This window comes from Podarcis cretensis, assembly GCF_951804945.1.
Source record: "Podarcis cretensis genome assembly, chromosome: 2".
NCBI lineage: Eukaryota > Metazoa > Chordata > Lepidosauria > Squamata > Lacertidae > Podarcis > Podarcis cretensis.
In genome coordinates this window covers 87153983-87170581 of record NC_137171.1, presented here as the reverse complement: position 1 = coordinate 87170581, position 16599 = coordinate 87153983, and the positions used below count along the sequence as shown (strand labels likewise).

Here is a 16599-nt window from a genome sequence, read left to right as displayed (position 1 = left end):
AGAGCACAAACCCTTCAGATCTGCCAAATGAAGTGGACACAAGATATATCAGTGCCCAAAAGATGAGATAATGAATCATCAACTAACCGGTTTGGCCATTTGATCATTTCATTTCAAAATGGCCCTCCTGTGCCTGAATGCATATATTCTAGCTGAGAATGTACCACTTAAAACTGGAGCTTTGAAAGCACACAGAAGCAACCTTCCATCTTCTTGTGCAGCAGCAAAACTTCTATTAGGAGTCTCCGAGATCAGGCTTTCAAAAGTGAAGCAATACTGACATCGGTAGCACGGCTACTTAGGTCCAACTCCCATTACTGTTGGTTACACTGGTCAAGGCTAATGGGAGCTGGAGCCCAACAACATCTAGAAAGCACCAGGAAGTCATCAACAATTGTCTGGAGGAGCACCTACGAAGGCTGCATGGCCTTCAAGGCTTCAACCAGAGCAACAGTTGGAAAAAGCACCAACGTTAAGTCCCCAAACTTGGAATGCATGCATGGAAAGGCACACTACTTGATTTGCCTACACAGGGCTTACAATTAGTGTGACAAGTTCTTAATTTAATTTTAATTATTTAATGATGCAGAGAGTATCATTAAAACCTAATGCTGGCAAGTGCTCAAAAATTGGCAGGTAAACAAGATGTGTGTTATCAACACCATTTAGTAGCCTTGACACTACATAATGGTTTTAGGTTCACAAACCTCTTCATGACAACCCCACACTTCACATAACAGGGTTCAGTCAGAATTGGTTCTTGAGAGCTTCATACCTTGCAATCAGGAGTCAGTGTGAATATCTTAAATCAAGATTTAGGATTCTAGTATCATACACTTGTCTAAAAGGAGCTGGTGACCCAGGAAGAGATGCAGTTCTTCACACAGTGAATACTTAAACTACGGAATGTTTTCCCACAGGAAGTAGTAATGGCCACCAACTTGGATGGCTTTAAAAGAGGTTCAGACACATTCATAGATGTAATGGTTCTAGGGGTTGCTCGTGCGTAAACTGGCGCCACACCTGGCTGGGTTGCCTGAGTGAACCTTTTCCGTCCGGACAGCCACTCACCCGTGGCTGTCTCAATCGCTGGCAGAATCTGTCAGTGGGCGTTTCTTGAACTTCTTCCAGCAAAGAAGCTCCTTGACGCCTAGTCTCCGCCTACTCTCCCTGTGCAGAAGCCTTCTGCGTAAGGAGGGTGTGGGCAGCGGAGGACCCGTGCTCTCCTCACTGGTCCCCGGCGAGGAGTCATGGGACCGCCTCGCCGATTCCCCCATCTGCCCCCCTTCTCCACTGGTGCTATGCTGATTTCCTTCCCCAGAAGATGGGCTGCTTCTCCCCATCCCGGGACGCTCTCCAGAATCCCTCTGGAGCCCTCTCTCTTCCTCTGGCTCTGATGGCAGTTCCCTGACAATAGAGGACAAGGCTATCAATTGCTACTAGTCACAATGGCTATGTTCTCTCTGGTTATGCCCCTCTCTGTTTAGCTTCTCAATGTGAAGCTTGGAGGGTAGCAACAAAGGAGGGATTTTCTGGTGGCAGCCCTTGACTAAGGAATAAGGAATACTCTCCCTAGGGTAGCTTGCCGGGCACCGACATTTCTGCCTTTTTAGCTCCAGGCTAATACTTTTCTATTCTCCCAGGTCTTTTAAGATCAGACTTTAAGTCCTGTGGCATATGGTGGCTTTAGCGCATGCATCTGGTGGCTGTTTTAGTTGTGTGCTGTCTGTGGCATTTTATTGTGCTGGTTTTGTACTTTGCTTTTATGTCTCTTAATCTTACTGTGGGTTTTATTGTAGCATGGTTTTATTGTTGTGTTTTCAATCTCTGCTTGCCACCTGGAGAATTTGGTTTATGAGTCCTCTCATAAACACAACCCACAATCAAATAAATGCCTATTTACAACTCACCACCTTGCTGTAGTATTGTCAAAATGATATCCCTTGCTCTACCTTTTCCCTCTACCTCCCCTTTCTTTGTGTTCCTTCTTATTTATTTTTTTAAGTTTGGAAGCCTGATGGAAGGATCCCCATCTCTCTCTCTCTCTCTCTTCTTCCATCTCTCTTTAATTGATGAGAGCTGCTGTGGAAGAGACCATTTGTCTGAAAAGCGGTATAAAAATATAATAAAATAAATAGTATTCGGCCACTGTATTTGAAACATCCCGAGCACCCTAAAGCACTGTATAAATGCTAAGTACTATTCCATTGGAAATCTGTAATATAACTTACATGATTTGAGACGGTAAGACTCCCCTGTCATTCCCCCACCTCCCATCTCCAGTGTCACAGTCATTACTTCTTTTTATAGAAGATGCAGACACTAATTAGGCAGGCTCTCTCCCATCAGTTTTTGTGGTGGGCTGGGGGCTTCCAAAGAGTGAAGGCCTTGGCAAACGCAGCGCAGGGCCCCACAATGCCAATCAGCAATAAGAAGCAACTAGCTTTGGGGAGTGCAAGAGGCACTACTCTAATTTCCAGACTTCAACAGATAAGACACTGAAACCCAAATAGATGAGATACTGTGCTAAGACTCTGGTAATTAACACCACCAAGGCCTGCCTGGCTTGCAGTATATGGGTAAATAGAACATATCAAAGAGAATTACCTGCCAATCCCTGCTAATGCACTTGGAGCCTGGCCCAACCGACATGTTAACATTAATATACACAATCTTATTAAATGAAGGTCATAGCAGCTGTCAAGAGAAGAGGGATGATAAACAACCAGTCTTAAGGAAGTGAAAAGATGGGTGGCTAAAAACTGTGAACACAACCGGGTGGGGGGTGAGGAATGCACGACACACCAACCAAACCTCATCTTCTTCCAGAATCCTATTTGCTAGGAATCCTGTGTAACAGGCCAGAATGGGAATCAAACATTCACTGTCGACACAGGAGAGAAAGAAAGTGGTATGCAAGGCAAAAAAATATACCGTATTTTTCGCTCCATAGGACGCACTTTTTCCCCTCCAAAAATGAAGGGGAAATGTGTGTGCGTCCTATGGTGCGAATGCAGGCTTTCGCTGAAGCCTGGAGAGCGAGAGGCATCGGTGCGCACCGACCCCTCTCGCTCTCCAGGCTTCAGGAAGCTATCTGCAAGCCTTGCAAGCCCGGCGGGAGTTCCTGCGAGCTCACGAGGCTTGCGGGCAGCAGCCTGCAGCCCCAGCGAGTGTCCACAAGCCTTGCGCGCCCGGCGGGAGGTCCCGCTGAGCGCACGAGGCTTGGGGCGGCAGCCTGTTGCCCGAAGCACAGGGAGCCCTCCAGAGGGCTCCCCGTGCTTCGGGCGAGTGTCTGCAAGCCTTGCGCGCCCGGCAGGAGCTCCCGCCAAGCGCGCGAGGCTTGGGGTGGCAGCCTGCCGCCCGAAGCACGCGGAGCCCTCCGGAGGGCTCCCCGTACTTCGGGCGAGTGTCTGCAAGCCTTGCGCGCCGGCGGGAGGTCCCGCCGGGGCGCGAGGTCCCGCCGGGGCGCGAGGCTTGGGGCAGCAGAAGGGTCTCCTTCTGTTCCTTCTCCAGGTTCGCTGAAGGGCGATGCCCCTTCTCCCTCTCTGCGCAGCACCTCTCCTTTGAAGGAGGGGCGCTGGGCAGAGAGAGAGAAGGCGCAGCGCTCCTTCAGCGACGCGTCTGTCCTGGCTTCTGCTTTAGCCCTGCGCAGCCTCTTTGGGCAGGGGGAGCCTTCATCCCGCTGCCCTGAAGAGGCTTGGTGCGGTTACCCCAGAAGCCAGAACAGCCACACGGTATCCCAGAAGCCAGATTCCTCTTGCTGTTCTGGCTTCTGGGGTTCAGAATAACTTTTTCTTGTTTTCCGCCTCCCAAAACTAGGTGCGCCATATTGTCCGGTGCACCCTATGGTGCGAAAAATACGGTACTCCTACTACTCTGCCTGTTGTAGTAAGTCATAGAATGATAGAATCATAGAGTTGGAAGAGACCGCAAGGGCCATCGAGTCCAACCCCCTGTCAAGCAGGAAACACCATCAGAGCACTCCTGACGTATGGTTGTCAAGCCTCTGCTTAAAAACCTCCAAAGAAGGAGACTCCACCACACTCCTTGGCAGCAAATTCCACTGTCGAACAGCTCTTACTGTCAGGAAGTTCTTCCTAATGTTTAGGTGGAATCTTCTTTCTTGTAGTTTGGAGCCATTGCTCCGTGTCTGCTTCTCTGGAGCAGCAGAAAACAACCTTTCTCCCTCCTCTATGTGACATCCTTTTATATATTTGAACATGGCTATCATATCACCCCTTAACCTCCTCTTCTCCAGGCTAAACATGCCCAGTTCTCTTAGCCGTTCCTCATAAGGCATCGTTTCCAGGCCTTTGACCATTTTGGTTGCCCTCCTCTGGACACGTTCCAGTTTGTCAGTGTCCTTCTTGAACTGTGGTGCCCAGAACTGGACACAGTACTCCAGGTGAGGTCTGACCAGAGCAGAATACAATGGCACTATTACTTCCCTTGATCTAGATGCTATACTCCTATTGATGCAGCCCAGAATTGCATTGGCTTTTTTAGCTGCCGCGTCACACTGTTGGCTCATGTCAAGTTTGTGGTCAACCAAGACTCCTAGATCCTTTTCATATGTACTGCTCTCAAGCCAGGTGTCACCCATCTTGTATTTTTGCCTCTCATTTTTTTTGCCCAAGTGCAATACTTTACATTTCTCCCTGTTAAAATTCATATTGTTTGTTTTGGCCCAGTTCTCTAATCTGTTAAGGTCGTTTTGAAGTGTGATCCTGTCCTCTGGGGTGTTAGCCACCCCTCCCAGTTTGGTGTCATCTGCAAATTTGATCAGGATGCCCTTGAGTCCATCATCCAAGTTGTTGATAAAGATGTTGAATAAGACCGGGCCCAAGACAGAACCCTGTGGCACCCCACTAGTCACTCTTCTCCAGGATGAAGAGGAACCATTGATGAGAACCCTTTGGGTTCGGTCAGTCAGCCAGTTACAAATCCACTGAGTGGTAGCATAGTCAAGTCCGCATTTTACCAGCTTCTTTACAAGAATATCATGGGGCACCTTGTCAAATGCCTTGCTGAAATCAAGGTAGGCTACATCCACTGCGTTCCCTTCATCTACCAGGCTTGTAATTCTGTCAAAAAACGAGATCAGGTTAGTCTGACGTGACTTATTTTTCAGAAATCCATGCTGACTATTGGTGATCACAGTATTCCTTTCTAGGTGCTCACAGACTGTTTGCTTAATGATCTGCTCCAGAATCTTCCCTGGTATTGATGTCAGACTGACTGGGCGATAATTATTTGGGTCCTCTCTTTTCCCCTTTTTGAAAATAGGGACAACATTTGCCCTCCTCCAGTCTGCCGGGACTTCGCCTGTTCTCCAGGAATTCTCAAAGATGACTGTCAGTGGTTCTGAGATCACATCTGCCAGTTTTAATACTCTTGGATGCAGTTCATCTAGCCCTGGAGACTTGAATACATCTAAACTAGCCAAGTATTCTTGTACTATCTCCTTAGTTATTCTGGGCTGTGTTTCCTCTGCTGAATCATTTGCTCCAAATTCTTTAGGTCGGGCATTGTTTTCTTTATCGGAGAAGACTGAGGCAAAGAAGGCATTGAGGAGTTCAGCCCTTTCTGTGTCCCCTGTTTGCATTTCACCATCTTCTCCTCTGAGTGACCCCCCTGTTTCTTTGTTCTTCCTTTTGCTACGAACATACCCATAAAAGCCTTTTTTGTTGCTTTTAACCTCTCTAGCAAGCCTGAGTTCATTCTGTGCTTTAGCTTTTCTGACTTTGTGTCTACACGTGCTGGCTATTTGTTTGAATTCCTCTTTGGTGGTTTCCCCCCTTTTCCATTTTTTGTACACATCCTTTTTTAATCTTAACTCAGTTAAAAGTTCTTTAGATAGCCACCCTGGCTTCTTTAGGCACCTTCCATGTTTCCGTCTCATTGGTATTGCCTGAAGTTGTGCTTTTACTATCTCCCTCTTAACAAACTCCCAGCCATCATGAACTCCCTTTCCTTTTAGTATTACAGCACTTCCCTAAGTTTTATGAAGTCGGCTTTCTTAAAGTCAAGAAATTGAGTCCTAGTATGCTTGGCTGCTCCTTTCCACTGTATAGTCAACTTCAGAAGAGCATGATCACTCGCGCCTAATGATCCTTCCACTTCTACCCCACTAACCAGGTCATCAACATTGGTTAGGACCAGATCTAAAATGGCTGTTCCTCTTGTTGCTTCTCCCACTTTCTGGACAACGAAGTTGTCTGCAAGGCCAGTGAGGAATCTGTTTGACCTTATGCTCTTGGCTGAGTTTGACATCCAGCAAATATCCGGGTAATTGAAGTCCCCATTACTACTATCTCCCTTCCTTTTGCATGCTTGGCCATCTGTTCCAGGAAGGCATCATCTATGTCCTCCGTTTGGCTTCGGGATCTATAGTAAACTCCCACAATGAGGTCACTGTTATTCTTCTCTCCCTTAATTTTGACCCAAATGCTCTCACTTTGGCTTTGAGGTTCTAAATCTTGGATCTCTTCACAGGTATACACATCCCTGACATATAACGCCAAGTCGACAGAAAGTCATTCTAAGTGAAATTTCAGTATGTATCATCAGTCCTGGAAACAAAGCCCTCTCATAATGCGGTGAATCTGAGTCCAACCCCTCTTTGGAACGCCTGTCTTCACCAGCACCGGCCAATGAACTTGCACAGGTCACAAGTGTCACCTGATATTATTCATCTCCATCCTATTTCTTATTTAAAAGCGTACACTTTGCCTGATTTTCACAACATATATAACAATACCCATTAAGAGCAAAACGTTGACATCGAAAACCTAAGCCGCAGTAACAGATTCCAAAACGACCATGCTTCTATAGATCAAGAATGGCGAAACAGTGACCACTGACCATGATGAGAGTTGTAATCCCAGCAATGCCTGGAGAGCCATGGTTTCCCCATCCCTGCTATAGATGGGGGAGAACAAGGAGAATCTGGAAGTGGGGGAAATGTCAATTGGGGTTAGGAACAGAAGATAGGATAGCTCCATCCAACTCTGACCACTGAACCACATTCCTCTGATTCTCCATTACAATCACCGCTGCATTGCCCCATCAGCGGCATATCACAGGAGACACTAATTCTGCTCGTTACTGTTCATTGAGCACTCACTGGTTGGTGGGAAGAAGAGGCTTCGCACCAGTTATTGGTGTCTGAACAAAGAAAGTGTCAAGAGAATACTACATCTATGCTACAAATACTACATCTACAAATACATCTATGCTACTACATCTAATACTACATATGCTACAAGAACACTGCGTACGCTGGTAGCTAGGCCAGCCACGCCTTAAAATACTTCAGAACTGCCCACCACCATGTACCCTCCACCATAGGCGATTTCCTATTCAGCACTGAGGATAAAGGAGAAGAAGAAAAACCTCCCCCCTGCTTACCCTTCACAAGCATACCTTAATGATTTTGGGGTCTGCACAGCGGCTATTGCCATTGCTGGCATGCATCCAGCTGCTCTCAGAGGCTGGGCAATGTTGGCGCAGGGAACATCGCTTTTCTGACACACACCAGCCACACTCGAAGCGTGGATCTGCCTTGAGGCACAGCCCACAGCTTTCGCGCAGAGCTGAGCACTTGTATAGGTGAGCTGAAAGAAGAAAACACTTACATTCAAAAAGAAGTTGGGGGTGGGGTGGGGACACAACTGCTACACAGATTCCCCCTCTGATGGGTAATTGTTGACAATGCCCACTAAAGGACCTTAGGGTTTACCACTTTCCATATGCTTTGTCGTATCAGGCCAGTTTTGACAGTATTCACTGCCTATATAGTTTTCAGCTTTCACTACTGAATACAGCCAGCAAGGGATTTGTTTATGATGCAAATGCCTATCCACTAATGAAGGGGTAACCCAGTGGTGCCCTCCACATACTGCTGGACTACAACTCTCATCAGCCCCAGCCTATGGCTATGGTGGCTGGGGATGCTGAGAATTGGAATCCACCAACATATAAAAGGCACAACATTGCCTTTCCCTGTGCTAGGATCTCAGCTGAAAGCCACAAGCACAAATTTCAAGTGGTTTGAACTGGCATAGTTGTCACAGCTTCCCCAAATAACTCTAAGGTTTACGATTTTGTGAGAATTTTGTGAATTTATTTGCGGTGCGTGTGTGTGTGTGAAATAATCTTTGCCCATTACAGAACTAACCTAACTATCATGTCCTAAGTTCTTTGCAGCGGGAGCCAGGATCGTAAAGCAGCCTTCAAAGTGATTTCATTTTATGTCTAGGATGTGAACGTGCATTTAAGTCTCAAACGAGTTATTGAATGGCTGGGCATGTTTATAAGGACAGCACACTACAGAGAAAATGTTTTGGAGCAAGTACACCGCGTTTGGAGGGTCAAGGCACTTTGATGGGCAGGAGAGAAACCAGTAATCCCCAGACCACCACTTCTAACTTTGCTCTGTGTTAGAAAGCTTGTTTGCTCAGGCTAGCATAATATTTGATTTTACACCTGTAGGGGTGCACTGGTGTCAATCTGGCCCTGAGGTGGATGGCTCAGAAGTGGAATGCAGAAGCAGTTCATTGCAGGGAACTCCTGCTGTATCTTGCTAAGGGTGCTCCACCCCACCCGACTTCATCAGCTTACCCTGGATGTTCTGGGGATTGTCAATGATGAAGTTCCCATTCCATACCACGGAAAGGTTCACCGGGAGGTCACTGATGCCATTCCCTTCATAGGAATACTGCCAGAGGAAACACAAGAGAAGGAGTCCATTAGGCACCCTCAGACAGAAAGAAACAGATATACATCAGGAATCAGACCACAGACCACAGGGGAGCTTTGCATTCTTCTGGCTCGTTCTAAGTGTACCCATCTGGATCTGTGGTCCCAAGCAAGACACTGGTCAAATGCAAAGTCTCCAATATCCAGGGGCCTCCCCCTCTCCAAAAGCAGCACTTATACAGTGGTACCTCGGGTTAAGTACTTAATTCGTTCCAGAGGTCTGTTCTTAACCTGAAACTGTTCTTAACCTGAAGCACCACTTTATCTAATGGGGCCTCCTCCTGCCGCCGTGCCGCCGTAGCCCGATTTCTGTTCTTATCCTGAAGCAAAGTTCTTAACCTGAAGCACTATTGCTGAGTTAGCGGTGTGTGTAACCTGAAGAGTATGTAACCTGAAGCATATGTAACCCGAGGTACCACAGTATTTCCAGTTCCCAGCTGCTTCCTAGAATTCTGCCAAATGGAAGGCCTTTTCTGAGGGAAAGGAATTGGAGTCTGGACTCCAAGGCACCTCAAGAAACTCCCCCTGCAAATCTTCTTACTTGCACAGACAATACTGCAAGAGTTTGGATATGCTTCCGTATAGCTCTTCTGCCTCTCCTATAGCTAGCAGAAACAGAATCACTGGTGGGAAATAAGCAAATCTATTTGAAGTCACGTCATGTGCATAATTTATTTGAATTACAGACTCCAGCTTCTCTTGGCACAGGAATTAGGTTACCTGGGTGAAGAATTTGTACTTAAAAAAAAAAAGCACTGCTGGCATACACTCACTGTGGACTAAGTGGCTTTCAGAGCCCCTCCAATAGTGTACAGCCCTTGTACAATATTGTCACTATGGTGATATATAATAAAAACTAAACATGCTAATCATTTGATTCTGATTAACATTCAGTGTTCATGTTGAACCTGCTCCTCCAATGAAAGGAGGAGGATTTTCTGGTGAACTGTATAAACTGAGTGACAGTGATATCTCAAACTAAGCAGCAGCTGGAGTCATCACTCTCTGCTCTCCAGAGCTGGCAATATTAGATTCTGCCTTTCCTAGGGTATAGGGAAATAAAGCTCCCACACAGAAAACGAAAAAGCAAGAGCCTAAGGCGGACAATAGCTCTGTGAGGGCAGAGTTGTAGAGGCAGACAAATTTGGGGTTATATCTTCATCAAGCAGCCCCACGAGCCCTTGTCCCACCCAGGGAAAAGATACACCCAATCTCTAGCCCAAGCCAAACTTCTGGCAGCCCCATCAATATTCCCTCCACAGTGCCTGCGCGCATGTGGATGCTTAATCGATACAGAGACAGGAAGGCAGTCGGAACCTTCCCTGACAGCTAATGACCTCCTTCGGCGAGAGATTCTCCGCTTCTCTCCGGAGAAAATGACAGGCGTGTCAGGAGAGATTAAATGAAAGATTCATGGCTTGCTGGAGTTTGTTAGGGAGCTATGGACACTGGAGAATCAGCTCTCCCTGTGCCTTGGATCCTCCCCCCCCCCCACTCCACCACACCCACCTACCCTCAGCCCATGGCACTGAGTCTGCCTTGATGAGGACACAGAGAAGTGAAAGATGAAGGCAGTGCGTATGGTCCCCTCCCCTCCCCGCATATCCGTGCCCCCAAGCACCCTTTCTCCACATCCTCCTGCCACTCAAAGAAGGTAGAAGCTTCCACGCCTCAGCTTCCTTCAAAGCCTATTTTGTGCTTAATTCAGTGATAAGCGCAAAGAAACAGAAGGGACTCTGGTTTTGCATTTTTGATTGAATGCTTTACAGTGTAAAGTGCTCAGGTGAAAGTACAGAACTAGCGTAAGAAACCCACCAGAGAAAGGCCGAGCTCCTGAGAAAAGACCAGGGTGTTTGTCATAGGACAACCAATCGCAAAATAATCTCATTACAAACAGTAGGGCATAACTACTTTACAGATTATATGTTTACATCACGCTCCTTCAATTTCAAAGAGTGCAACATAGGCAATACTGTATATAGTAAGACATTCACTGTATATAAGTATGGTCTAATCAGTAAAATTCAGCTGCCCTAAGGTGTTGAACATGACAGTCTATCCTGCACAATAATTTTGAAGGAGAAAATAAGCGTATCAGCCAAAGTTCCCATTCAGGAACTAATTTCTTTAATATGCTTTTATACCATCCTTCAATAAAAACTCCCAAGGCAGATGATGGTGATCTATATGTATTTGTCATTTCCCTAAGTTTTGACTTACAAAAACATTTCAATACAACTATAAAAACAAAATTCAACCTAGAATGCTCACAATAATATGCATAAAAGATCACTTTACATTTTTAAAAGGTAATTATTATTTTTCAATTTTTTAAAAATGTAACTTTAGCATTAAAAAAAAAGGACTGATGACATAACTGAGCAAAACTTCTGCTCACACAAGGGAGTGCCTTCTTCAAAATGATGCTTTTGCACAAGCCATCAATGTTATTCCAAGATCTATGCAAAAGTCCACTGTTCATTTAATGTTCTAAACAAACTGAGCCCTTCCTTCCCCAGCTCCTTGAATTGTGTGCATGTACATCCAGAGAGAGACACGGGTGGCGCTGTAGGGACACGGGTGGCGCTGTGGGTAAAACCTCAGTGCCTAGGACTTGCCGATCGTATGGTTGGTGGTTCGAATCCCCACGGCGGGGTGAGCTCCCGTCGTTCGGTCCCAGCTCCTGCCCCCCTAGCAGTTCGAAAGCACTCTTAAGTGCAAGTAGATAAATAGGTACCGCTTTATAGCGGGAAGGTAAACGGCGTTTCCATGTGCTGCGCTGGTGCTGGCTCGCCAGAGCAGCTTCGTCACGCTGGCCATGTGACCCGGAAGTGTCTCTGGACAGCGCTGGCCCCCGGTCTCTTAAGTAAGATGGGCGCACAACCCTAGAGTCAGACACGACTGGCCCGTACGGGCAGGGGTACCTTTACCTTTACCTTTACACCCAGAGAGATGGTTTTCAAAGCATCAAACTGCACTTCAGACAAGTTTGCTCTGGATTGTGGAAGGATTCAAATGTACTAGGATGCATCCAGCTAAGCTTTAGTAAGATTGACCCATAGAAATTTGTAGACCTAAGCTAGTCATGTTTGTTCATTTTAAGGGTTAGATCTGAGTATGCCTAACGTTGGATACAACCCAGCATTACCTGTGTTTTATCTCCTGGAGACAGTTACTTCATGAGCACCATGACTGGCTATAACCATGATATACTATGACTTAGTATATCAAACAAAAAGTTCACTGCCAGGTCCAGCAAATTAATTTACATCATTGACTGTGAATGTTCAGTACATAGGTGAAATGATAACTGAAGGAAACCAGCCATTAAAACTGGGGAAGCACCTCTAGAAGAAAATTACATGTTTGTGTATGTACACATATACGTTTAGGAGACTCTCCAGGAGTTTGAAATATGATTTATTTCAGGACTGACATGTTTGGGAAGAAAGCTTTGCTCAGGGGCACAGTTTTATAAGCAATTTTCACCAAATGCATGAGGACTCTTACTACTGCAAAACACTGCTAAAAATGTGCCCCCAAGGATGGATTTGTTCCGAAACACATTGGGCCTGGGATGAACATTATTTCAAACACCTGGAGTCCCTCCTCTCTTATTTTCCATCTTAAAAACAGCAACTGATGCACACAAATGCTTTAGAATTTCACACAGCCAATCTTGTGGGGGGGGGGATGCAACAACCATTCAGATAGCCACACCCCCTCGCTGATTTATCCATTATTGCAATGGCAATGCCACCCGATCCAAGAACACTGGAAACAAGGGAAAAAAATTCTGGCCCAGTGGACTTGAATTCGCAGCTGGGCAACTGAGGAAGGCAGGAGGCGAAATGTTCCGTTCTAAAAAAGTAATCTGTTAGTCACTGTTTATATTTGCATCTGTAGCTAGATAAACATATACCCAGTACATTCCAAGCAACTTCACACAAATTCCAGAATTTTTTTATATACAAATGGGCTGGGCAGCACCAAAACAACCAGAAGTTCAGATAAATGGGGGTACAGCTACTGTAAGCTCACATCAATAAGGCTTTACGCAGTACAGGAGTTAAATATGGATCACTAGAAGATAACTGACATTCAGATAATATGGATGAGGGAAGAGTTACTGTGTACCTTTTCCCCTCCCATTCCTTTGTAGCTGTGTCCCACTAAGACTGGCTGAAGAGACCCACTGCAGAAATAACCCAAGAAGTCAGGGAGATTTACATTAAGGAGAAGCACCCATCATTCGGTAAGTGGGAAGTGTGGGGGGAGGGGCGGCAGAGAAGGATTTAGCTGTGACGAGCAGCGTGGCAGAGTAAGTGAAATTGGCATTTTCAATTTGTACTCTGACATGTCTCATTTGGGGCACTGGCATCTCAGGAAGGCATACAGCCTGCAGCTGTCCGAAACACTTATTTGCATTTCTCTGCCCTGGCTCCTTTTGGAAATGAGTTACTTCTGATTTGGGTGTGGAGTAGGGGGAAGCGGGGAGAGATTATTTAACCCTCCAGGTGCCTGCATTGACAAAAGAAACTCACACTTAGGAGAGAGGTGCATTTCTGCTTCAGGAAATGCAGGCCCGCCTTCCTTAGTAAGCAAGATTTGTGGGAGATTGGAAACAACATGTTGCACAGGTTTTGACTGAGTCAAAATGAAACTTCACACTATGAGCCAATAATTTATCAAGACAAAAGTCTCCCACAACCACTGTGCACAATACTGATTCCCACATAAATGATCCCAAAGATGGTTAAGTAACTGATCCAGTTCATGATTTAAACATATATATATCTGAAATGCTTATACCCCACTTTTCCTCATATAGTTCAAGGAAGCTTGCAAAAACAAAAGACTATATTAAAAGCAGCATAAATGAATAAAACAACTTTGTTCTATCTTTAACAATATTAATATTTTATCTGCTCTGCTGCTGCTTCACGTTAATGTTTAATTGCTGTGGTTGTTTTATTGTATTTTGATTCCTCATCATCATGCCCTCTGAAATAAGCAGTAGTATACTTTTCTTTCCCTGCCATCATTACCTGGCAGGAGAGTGGGTTGTGGGAAAGAGTTGAACCCACAACAATCTTCAAAATCCAGATCTCACTCTCATTGTTCTGCCAAAGACTGTGGAACATCAGAACCCAGATAGCACAATATTGCTACAACTAGTTCAAGAGTCCCACTTATCTAGAACTCTGGAAACATTTCCTGATAGTGTTCTACTTCTGCCTTGTAAACAACACCATTAAAGCAAGCCATTGCAGCGGTAGAAAGAGGAAGCTCAGTTACATCCTGTAGAATGTACTGGAGAAGAAACCCAAGATAGCTTATGCACAGAAAACTAGAGCTAGGGTGGAATCCTGACCTTTCATTTTCTGTGTGCCGTGTGGAAGGGGAGTCAGTAATATGAGCCTTTACCTGCTGTCTCGATATACCATAGGATCTACCATATCATCTGCTGTTTTGGAGAACTAAGCCCTAATCATTGCAAAGAAGACGAGTGGCTTGCTTAAAACACACCCACCATGTTTGTGCACATTAAAGAACATGCTAAAAGAGATTAACTTGTCTCTTTCAATTCTTCCATGGACAGAAAGAAGGACAGAGGGGCACATCTGGGGGGGGGCGGGAAAGAACGAGGAATCTGTCTGCCTTCACAGTTGCCAGTCTCTCCATGACTCAACCGGAGGAAGAACAAGCCAGATTTTGGGTCTTGCCAACAACAGCCTGAACTATTCCTGGATTTCCTAACACTGTGTATAGGAAGGGAGCCCGACATGCATCCCAAGAGCCAGAGGGGAAGCCAGGGAAGGTGGGTGTTTTGGAGGAGACAGAGCAGAAAGCAGCCAACAAGCTCGAGCTTTGGCCAGGAGTCTGACACCACATGCTCGAGTTACACAGACAAAGCCAAACACTTACTTGTGCTTCTACTTTGTTTTTATTTTCTATGCCATTTGATAATTTTAACCCTCTTAAAGGCACATACAGAAAATCTCACCCTTTATTCAAAGTATATGCAAAGTATATACCCCATAGTATTGCGGCCATAATTGTTGACGCAGATAAGAATCCTCATGCTAATATGTATTGAGACTGAAAGGTATGTGTGCGTTTGTGTCACTTGTTCCCTTTACTTAACAACCCAGATTGTAAATGTTCTACAATATACAGTGGTACCTCGGGTTAAGTACTTAATTCGTTCCAGAGGTCTGTTCTTAACCTGAAACTGTTCTTAACCTGAAGCACCACTTTAGCTAACGGGGCCCCCTGCTGCTGCCGCGCCGCTGGAGCACAATTTCTGTTCTCATCCTGAAGCAAAGTTCTTAACCTGAGGTACTATTTCTGGGTTAGCGGAGTCTGTAACCTGAAGTGTCTGTAACCTGAGGTACAACTGTATAACAAGGGTTTGGTGCATTAATTTGCAAGTTACTCTCACCAAAATCAAAGCAGCTTATTTCCAAATAAACATACAATGAGGTAAGGCTGGCTATAAAAATAGTAATAATGCTTGCTGATTTGTTATCTTAGTAGTAGCACGATGCCAATGCTCTTGTTTTCTCTCCATCTGAATGTTTATAAATACACATTTCTAGAGATATTTTATTGGTTGAGTTAATAGTTATGACAAAGTGCTACCTGGATTGGCCTTTCAGATTTCTGCCATGATACACTATACATAGACAAAAGAACATCTCTGGAATAGCAGGACATAACAGGAATAGAAGCCGTTGAGGTGTTCTCCAAATGTTCAATGACAATTCCCATTAGCCCCAACAATTAAGGCCAGCGGTTAGGGATGATGGGAATTGTGGTTCACAAACAACTGGACGGTACCATGTTGGCTACCCAATTTTCTTGACTTTGGGGGGAAGTCACACAATACATATACGACCATCCCCACAAACAAATCCTTTCATCATTTCTAGTGGAAACAGCTGTCAATAAATCACCATTAACTAATGAGAATGAATATCTACACATCTGAGTGAAAATGACTAATGCTGGTCTTTCTCAAGTTAATAGTACTACTTGTTACTTCAGACCTAATAGTTGAACTGTTGGTACATATACACTATCAAGCTTCCCCGCTTGGCGGTCCAACCCAAGTGTCAGTCTTCTGCCCTGTTTCTTCTTAAAGAATTTACTAAGCAGATTATCGAAATTAGGATCTAAAGGGAATCAACTGGAAGATATGAATAATCCAACCACTCATAAATTGCATCTGGTGGCAAGTGTCTTAAGGGGGTGGGGTGGGAGTAGAGAGGTATTGTATTCATAGATGAGTGCATCTTTGGAAAGCACCAAGAAGAGCATTTAACCATGCTAGCCTGAGTTTGACGCTCTGTGCCATTCTCCTACAACAAAAGCTCCTGCACTTGTCTTGCTGATTTGCCAGTCGTGATTGCTACAGATCCCTGACCTCAAGACTTGGCCGCACTCCAATTATTTTCATTTAAGCTGTATTTATTTGTTGTTGACAGATACCCAGATGGATCCTGTGCATGTCTTGAAAGCTCAAAAAGGATTTGTTTTTACTTTCCGTAATACATATATTTAGATTACAACACTCTGCAATTACGCACCACAGAAATTTACACAGTAACTAATCAACACTCCCACCTGCCCTCTCACAGCCTTCATTGGAGAATGTGAGAAGCAAATCTATTTTATAATCCTCATTTTATACACGAGGGAGTTGCAACAACAATAACAATATACGCAAAGTGAGCGGTCCAAACACAGGCCTTTGTCACAACGAACACTGAGATGTGCATGGATTTCTGCTCTGTGTGCTCACAACAGGCCATTTTGCCTCAACTGAAAGAATCA

The 16599-nt window shown here is 45.1% G+C and overlaps 1 protein-coding gene across 4 annotated transcripts in view; it reads right to left on the bottom strand.

Annotated features, from left to right (window-relative positions):
• PLXNA1 (plexin A1) overlaps nucleotides 1–16599 on the bottom strand; it is a 313030-nt gene that overhangs the window by 77894 nt on the left and 218537 nt on the right. For all 4 annotated transcript variants that reach the window (XM_079964486.1, XM_079964484.1, XM_079964487.1 and 1 more), the window contains exons 11-12: nucleotides 8623–8719; nucleotides 7426–7616 (exon numbers count right to left, since the gene is read on the bottom strand). In XM_079964486.1, coding sequence (XP_079820612.1) covers nucleotides 7426–7616; nucleotides 8623–8719 — 288 coding nt within the window. The remainder of the gene's footprint in view (nucleotides 1–7425; nucleotides 7617–8622; nucleotides 8720–16599) is intronic.